At 31.8% G+C, this 9,289-nt stretch overlaps 1 protein-coding gene across 1 annotated transcript; it reads right to left on the bottom strand.

Moving 5' to 3' along the window:
* Nucleotides 1-5,760: 5,760 nt before the first annotated feature.
* LOC132742308 (uncharacterized) lies at nt 5,761-9,020 on the bottom strand. The gene has a single exon (XM_060730674.1). It carries the CDS (start codon nt 8,302-8,304, stop codon nt 6,202-6,204), a length of 2,103 nt encoding a protein of 700 aa, XP_060586657.1. The 5' UTR covers nt 8,305-9,020; the 3' UTR covers nt 5,761-6,201.
* Between the last annotated feature and the right edge of the window lie 269 nt (nt 9,021-9,289).

Genomic DNA, 9,289 nt, shown 5'->3' with positions numbered 1-9,289 from the left:
TAAAAAAAACTTGTTCCGTCCGCCTAATAACTTAAATTCCTTTGACCAGAAGTCTTCATATTTGGCATGGTAGGTAAGTCATGATCATAAGGTGACCCCTATTGATTTTGAATCTTTGGGTAAAGGATACAGGTCGCCTGTGGCCTTGAACCAATAAAGCTTGTCTGCTAATTTGCTTAAGAATGTTTTGGTCACAGTCCCTTTTAAAATTTTGTGGTTAAATTAGGTTGTGTTTATGAATTACTAGATGACCCCTTTTGATTTTTAGGTGACTGTTCAAAGGTCAAGGTCACAGGGATTAAACTATAATAAGCTTGTCTGTCAAATGCTTTAGAAGCCTGTTGGCAGTGCAATTGATTTTGTCATTTCAAATTTGAAGAATGTAGAAACAAATTAGCATTACTCTGGCTTAGTAACCTCAGATTTGGCAGGAGGTTGTCCTTAGCCTAAATGCCACTGTTGATTCTGATAAAAGTGGTATGCAGGGGTAACTCATACCATAACAGTGGCAGTTTTAGTTGTGGTTGCACACATTCAACTCAAAATTGACATATGGAAATCATAGGAAAATGGCAGGTGCACAATCAAAATTTATTCATAGTCCGATGATTTTTTTGACACGAGTTATGCCCCTTGATAAAATTTTCAGTTTTCCGTTCATTATCTCCCAACAGTTTTACACATTCAGCTCAAAAATTTAACATAGATTGATATGCAAATAATAGGAATGTGCAGGTTATTTGAATTTGGTCATGGTTTCGATGATTTTTGATAGGTAATCCTCCAAAATAGAAATACTTAGTTTTTGTTCATCAATTTTTCCCAAACAGCTGCACCATTCAACTGATAATTTTACATACATTTTACTGTCTGTCAGTTTGTTTGTCGTAGACCCACATGGTTCCGCGATAACTTGAAAACTATTTATCACAAACGCTTATTTTCACCATAGTGATTTGGTCATAACTATGTAGATGTGACCCAATTGATTTGGGGTCACTAGGGGGGGGTCCAAGAATCAAGGGGCCTAAATGATATTTCATAAAAACGAAATTTTAATTTTTTTTCTGGGTTGTCCCAAAGAGTTTTTGGTAAATTTATCAAAAAAGGACTTAACACTGTTCCTGATTAAATATAAGGATGTAAATGCCAAATGTAAATAGTGATTTTTTTTCTCCCAAGTTTTACAACTTAACACTTAATGTTACATTTAAATTAAAATAATTGCCTGTCAAATGTTGCCGCCCATAGTGTACAGCGCTAGGAAAATTTTGTTTAAAAATTGGGGTCCTGTGCTTTTTCAAATCCATCGTATTGTTGATGTAAATTGAGTATTGAAAAAAATATTATGTTTTTTATGTTCACATACGGTGCCTGCATACATAACTTGTAAAGAAATAATTATACTTTTTAGCTCACCTGAGCAAACGAAGTGCTCAAAGGGGAGTAGGCTTTTGTCATCACTCTGCGTCCGTCGTGCGTCGTGCGTCGTGCGTCCTTCAAAAAAGGCGTCAAACTTTCAACAACATCTCCTCCCTAAAACTGCATGGCCAATTGCAAACCAAACTTTTACAGAAATGATCCTTAGGTGGCCCCTTTCAAAGTTGTTCAAAAATTTAAATTCCATTAAAAACTCTGGTTGCCATGGCAACCAATAAGAAAAACTTAAAAAAATCTTCTTCTAAAAAAACCGTAAGAGCTAGACCCTTAGATATTTGGCCATTGAAAACATCTTCTAAGAGTGCCCTACCAAGTTTTGTTCAAATCAAAAGCCCTAGGGTCAAAAATTGGCCCCGCCCGGGGTGTCATTGATTTTTTCCCTATATGCATATAGTTTAAAAACTTAAAAAAATCTTTCCCTTTTAAAGAATCAAAGAGCTAAAAGGCTAAGATATTTAGCATGAAACATTTCCTAAAGGTGTCCACCAAGTTTGGTTTCAAGAATAAAAGCCCCTGGGGTCAAAAATATGGCTCCGCCCCGGGGCGTCCATGTGAAATTTTCCTTAATATTTTTATAGCAAAAACTTAAAAACATCCTTTCTTTAAAAAAAAACCCAAAATAGCTGGAGTTTAGCTTATTAAGCATAAAACATCTTCTAAAAGTGAAGTGGTGCTAAAAAAGTTGTTTCTAAAGATCAAAGCCCCTGGGGTCAAAATTGGCCCCGCCCCCGGGGGTACATTGATTTTCCTTATATGACTGTGTAATAGCAAAAACATTAAAAACTCTTCTTATGAAAAAACCCAGATGCTAGTGTTTAGATATAAAAGCATGGGAAACATATTCTAGTGGAGTGTCCTACCAAGTTTGTTCAAATAAAAGCCCTAGGGTCAAAATTGGCCCCGCCCCCGGGGGGTCATTGATTTTCCCTATATGCATATAGTTAAAACTTAAAAAATCTTCTTTTTAAAGAACCCAAAGAGGGGTAAGCTAAGATATTTAGCATGAAAACATGTTCTCATGGGTGTCTACCAAGTTTGTTCAAATAAAAGCCCTGGGGTCAAAAAATTGGGGCCCCGCCCCGGGGGGGTCCATTCCATAGTAGCCCTTGGACTTTTTTTTTTAGATATATACATATTTATATATATACACATTATATATATATATAAATGTAATTTGTATATATATATATAATATATATATATATATATTATATAATAATATAAAAAATATATACATAATATATATAATCAATAATTATATACATATTATGTATATATATTATATGTATGTATATTATAAATATATATATATTATATATATTATATAATGATAATAAATAATATATTATATATATAAATATATATATATATATTGTATATATACATACATGCCATACATATACAACCAAGCCAAAAAAGCCGGGGTTAAAACTGGCCCCGCTCCAGGGGCCTATTATACAGGTGAGCGCGACTTTGGGCCATCATGGCCCCTCTTGTTGAAATTGATAAGAAGAGTGAAGAAGTTGGAGCCCCCCCTTTTAGGTTTTACTAATGTATATGATAAAAGAAAGTAATAATATAGCAAGTTTCTTTTTTAAGAAACATGTTCAAAAAAAAAGATTAATGAGCCTTAAAATTAAAACAATTGCTGAAGGAACATTGTAATTTCACAAAGGGGAAAAAAGATATTGTAAAAACAAATAAATATTTCGTTAAAAAAATTTTATTTAGTATTATTAAAATAATATTTTACATTTTTACGAATTAAATATTTCGTAATTACTAAATAAGGTATTTCGTAAAAGGAAAAATCATTTGGTAAATACAATTAATCTTTCGTAAAAACCATTTTTTTTAGGAATTAATATTTCGTTATTACGAATTAATATTTCATAAAAACAAATATAATATTTTCGTAAAAAACAATTAAAATTTTCGTAATTACGAATAATATTTCAAATTAAAACCAAAACTATTTTAAATTTCATAAAAAATGAATTAAATGCCAGGAAAAAAGTTTTTCGAAAATGTCACCTTAGGGGCTATGTACTATGTTTGTGGACATTTTGCTTTTTTTTTTTTTTCTTTAGTTAGCCAAGAAAGGGTAAAACTACATGGTTCTTGTCAAACTTGTTTACCTCTCTCTCACAATATTGATCAGATAATGATAAAATTCAAGTCTTTCATACTTTTTCCATGATAATCATGTGATAGCAAATTTAAAGTGTCATTAGAATTAAAAGAAAAAATGACGTTTTTAAACAGTTTTTTAGTAATAATATATTATAATATAAATAATAATAATGAGTAATTCTTTATTTCATGAAGGTAAAATATTAAAAAACACGAGTCATGTCATATTTACAATATTGCCTTGCAATAAACAAGGTGAAAAAAACAATAAAATCCCAAATATGTAAACACATATATAAAAAAACAACAACAAACATTAAAATCAACAGACACATGGATTCATCAGAATATTCAAATTATTATTATAACAAGTAAATAGTTTTTAATTTTATCATTTAAAACATATGAGAAGAAGATTCTTTACTACATGCTTTTCGATGGTTTATAGAAATATATCAGTGAAACAAAAACTGATAATTTCACTGTTTTAAGGGTCAAAATTGGCCTGGCCCCAACGGGTCATTGGTTTTCCTTATATGTATATAGTGAAACCTTTAAAAAAAAAGCTACTTTAAATAAAACCAAAGAGCTAGAGCTTAGATATTTAGCAATAAATATCTTCTAGTGGGTGTTTACCAAGTTTGTTCGAATAAAAGCCCGCCCAAGGGGGTTAATGGTTTTCCTTATATGTATTTAGTAAAAACTTTAAAAGTCTTCTTCTAAAAGATACTAAAGAGCTAGAAGTTATATATGAAGCATGAAAAAATCTTCTTAGGGGTGTCTACCAAGTTTATTCAAATAAAAGCCCTTTGGTCAAAATTGGCCCACCCATTAGGGGGTAATTGATTATTCTCATATGATTAATACGTATCATTTCGAACTGTTGTTTTACCTAAGCAATAGAAATAATTATGGACTATTTCAGATACAATTATGAACTTTGTGATGGCCCTTAAATGATTTTAAATTTTCAAATTTTGTCCTGATTACTCCTGTTATACCACTGAAAATGTAAGGGATTAATCGCATACATGTGAACTCTCCCACCTTAAGCAGGAGACTCCCACTTTCTCCAGCCGTATTTTCAAAGATTTTACTTAAAATAAGGTTTTTTTTCTCAAATTAAAGAAATCTCCCTAGTTTTGATGTCAGAATTTCCTTCTTTGTTTATTGCAAATTCTAAAATCTCCCTCTTTTTGAAGAAAAATCTCCCACTTGATCATCAAAAAAAGTTCACATGCCCAAGTTCTTGTGCATATTACACAGGTTTTTAGGTTAAATAATTTTTAGCTCGACTTTTCTATGAAAAGGGGAGCTATCCTACTCGCCCCGGCGTCGGCGTCGGCGTTAGCGTTAGCGTCACACCTTGGTTAAGTTTTTTCGTACCACCCCACTTTATTTCAGAAGTATTACAAGTATGGCTTTGAAACTTACCATACTTGTTCACCATCATAACCTCCATCTACAGACAAGAGTACATAACTCTGTCAAGGTTTTTGACAGAATTATGGCCCTTTTTTGACTTAGAAAGTGTATTGAGCTTGGTTAAGTTTTTTGTACCACCTCACTTTATTTCAAAACCATTGGAGGTATTGCTTTGAAACTGACCATACTTGTTTACCATCACGACCTTCATCAACAGACAAGAGGACATAACTCTGTCAAGGTTTTTGACAGAATTATGCCCCTTTTTGACTTAGAAAATACATTGAATATGGGTAAAAATCCACTTATTGCCTTAACCCTTTGAGATATTGCTTTGAAACTTTTAATGCTATTTCACATCATTACCCCCATCTGTACGCAAAGAGAAGGTAACTCTGTCAAGGATTTGTTTTAAAAATTAAGGCCTTTTATCGACTTAGAATCTTGGTTAAGTTTTTAGTACCAGTCCACTTTTTGACTGAACTGTTTGAGATATTAATTTGAAAGTTGGAATACTTGTTTACAATCATGATTCCCAAACATGTCCAGGAGAAGGTAATTCTGTCAAAGATTTTATTTGAATTATGGCCCTTAACTGTCAATGTTTTGTATTATAGGCAAGCACTAAAAAAGTCGAGCGCGCTGTCTTACGGACAGCTCTTGTTGGTTGAGTTATGGCTATCATGAAGCGACACATTTGATCACTGATAATTCTTGTTTTGTTTTGGTAATATTATATGATAATAAAATGTCACCAAAAAATTATGAAAGCACAAATTATATTGACATTTGCATCAGCTTGATACACACAAGAGTTATAATTTTGATCAGTAGAAATTCAATTCTTAACCCTTTCACTGCCATAGGGACGGCTTAAGCCGTCCCTGTTATTTTCGGCGTATTTGCCATATGGACGGCTTTAGCCGTTTCTATAATAATAATAGTAATAATAATAAATTAATAATAATAATAATAAAAATAATAACAAATATAAAGAAAATTATACGATCAACAATAATTATTATTATACTAACAGATTTGAAAACATATATAATTATTATAATAATAATAACAAATAATAATAATTATATTAATTACTAATATAGTAATTTCTTAGAAAATCCTCTGGCAAATAAGTAAACAAAAAAACAATAACCCTCTGGCAGCGAAAGGGTTAATACTGTCTGCTTTTGACCACATCTTTTATTGGTCAGACAATACCCCAGAAAGGAGTTTGCATATATGAAAGTTTGCTACATTGTTTCTTGCCCTTTGCTGAAGAGAAAGCATATAGCATTTTAATGCTTCATGAGGTCTGTTTTCTTGTTCCATACATTGTCCTAAGATGTTTAGAGCTGTTTCTCTATGTTTAAGGTTAATATCCGTTACTATGGTTCTTATAAGTTTACTAAGTGATTGTTGTTTATCTTGGTATCTTTGTAGATGACTGAAGATCTTATATTGTAGGAAGTACAGGAAAGGTAGAGAATCAACTACAGCCCAGTCCATCCAATAGTCTGCATACTGAACTCTGTGTATCATGTCATCTTGTGTAGATCTGAACATTTCATATTGTAGTTCATGAGGAGTACAGTTCATCTCTTTTGGTATAAATCTGACACAAAAGGCTGTAATATGTTTGATACAGTCCTCACTTTGTTCACCACATATCCTCATGTATTCTTCTGTTACTGCTGATGGAGGATTATTCAAGCAGCCACAAATAGGTACAACAGGGTAAGAGTAGTATTGTTGTTCAATGTGTCTCAGAATTAGTTCAGCTCTCTCCATATCTCCTGTACAGTAGAACACAGAAGCCAATTTAAGTCTGCTAGATGAGATATCTGAGTTCAAACCAGCTGATAACCAAACCAATGCTTGTGGTGACACTTGATTATTTTCACTAATTCTAGATGATGCTAGGATAGATCCATATGTGGTAAAAAGAAAAGGTGCCATAAACTTGAATGCAGTCTTTTCTAATCTATTACCATTAACATTGATAGTAATTAGTTTACCGATACAATGCTTCATTGTTCTAATGTTTTTTGTGTGTAAATGTCTTAAAATGTGCACATGAGTTAGGCTTGTATTGTGTGCTGTGTTTAAATATTCTTCGGTCATATAAAATTCATGCATTGCAAGAGAAGATTGATAATAATATGCTCCATGTGGTACCATGTTCAGTTTAACTTGCAATCTATAGCCAAGATCATCGATTTCAATTCTAAGTAACATTTGTCTGTCATTCTGTAAAAAATCACTTATATTTTTTGAAAGTTCATGTTTTTTTTCAGCTGTAAATTGCCCTGCCATCAAATTGTTTTCTCGGATAATAAAATGTGAACAATGGTCATTCTGTACACAGCTATGTAATTCTAATAAGCAGTATGTTAAGCATATAAATAAATTGTTCTCTTTCCATATACTTGACTCTGTGTTTTCTATACAGTGTAATAGAACTGTTTTACACATGAAGCTTGATATGTTGATTTCCCCTTGAGGATTAAGGAAGGATTTAAGAATCATTTTCAATAATACATAGCACCTTATTTGTGTAATATTTAGATTGAACATAAGATGTTTTTCTGCCAGTGATGTAGATATTCTCCATTCCAGATCAGGATATTCACTGACCTTACTTCCAGTTGCAACAACAAAACACCTAGTACTGACTGCATATCTTCTCATGTCTTGTGTTGGCCATCTACCAATACCTTGTCTATCTAACCAATCTGATGCTGATTGAGGCCACGATTTACAAGGTAAAGCTGGCACAGAGTCCATATCACAGAATCCATCCTGTCCTTGTCTAGCAATTGATGGTCCATGAACTACAGCATCCTGAATGACAGCAATATATAATGTGTTTTTTAACAATATTCTTCCACTTCTATCATTTATATAGTGTTCATTAGGAATGACTGTAACAGGAAGAGGTATATCAGGTCGGAGCAGTTGTAAGAAACAATAACCAGGGGTAGTGCTCTCATCCTGTATCATGAGATAGTTTTTCTTGCCATGTTCCCACTCTGACCAGTCCTGTATTATATTGAATTCATGATAACAGAATAGTACATCACTATCTGAGTGAAGTCCTCTAGTAGTTGTACCTTCACTCTGACTCCCTAGTTGATAGCAAGTCATGTTTCTATCAATGAACCTGATAGTGATATTCTGCATAGTCTCCTCCAGCATGAAATGTCTTCTCCTTCTCATCACTAATCTTTCATTGACACCAATGTCATGTAAAACCTCTGATAACGCCAATGATAGGTTTTCTCTGTAGTCTGGTTCTTGAAACATTCTGTAATATAATAGTAAAATGGAAAATTGTTTCAGTCAGCTGCCAAAATAATTTGTTCACATACTTCTTCATGTTACTTAACTGACCTTGATGTCCTAGAACAGAACAGTACGGGATAGCCTGAGTACAGGATAGCCAATTTGGAAAGTTTACATAATTTTCGGTAGATATCAATTAATATTTATAATTTTATAGATTTTTTTTTCTCCTTTTATCTATATGTTTCTATATTTTCCTATTTTTATTACATGATCATTTTGATGTCATTATGATGAGGGGATGTGTGATTAACTAATTTCTTAATACTGAATGTTAAAGTTAATCCTGGCAAACTATATTTTATCAATAGTAATTATTGAACTAGTACTTTAAAATAGTGAAACATTTTTGATTTTCGAGTTACATTTATAATATTTTTTAATCAATACATAGTTATAAATTTGATTAAATTTTGTGTAAAAACTACATTATATTAAATTGTAACTTTAAGCAGAAGCTAAGAAAAGGATACTCGAATTAAATATAAACATTGTTAACTGGCATTAAACTCTTACATAATTAAATTTTCAATGAAATACTTTGTTAAAATATTATGTGTACAAAAATAAATCATAAACTTACTTTATAAAGTTGATGTCATACTATGTCACAGAAACAAATCAAAGGAATTGTATATATTGACTCTGTTTCGCAAGATTGAAAGAAATTTTGCTACTTTCTCTGATGATGTGAAGAGGAAAATAACTCATTTCTTCATCCTATTGTTTTATAAGAAAATTTGATTGTTTCCTCTGTTGAAAAAAACCCCAACCAACAACATATATGAAACTATAAGGACTATAAGGACTTTAATATAAAGTGCTTTCTATTAAAGCAATAAAGAATTATTATAAGAATTATTATTACTATATGAATTAAAATTATTTAATCTTTTACCTCATATAAACATGTTTTGACGGCTTTTTGCCCCCCCCCCCTTTTTGA

This window comes from Ruditapes philippinarum, unplaced genomic scaffold (genome assembly GCF_026571515.1).
Source record: "Ruditapes philippinarum isolate M1 unplaced genomic scaffold, ASM2657151v2 ctg10439_1_1_1_1, whole genome shotgun sequence".
Classification (NCBI taxonomy): domain Eukaryota; kingdom Metazoa; phylum Mollusca; class Bivalvia; order Venerida; family Veneridae; genus Ruditapes; species Ruditapes philippinarum.
Note: the sequence above shows the minus strand (reverse complement) of the source record. Positions and strands in the feature narration are given on the sequence as shown.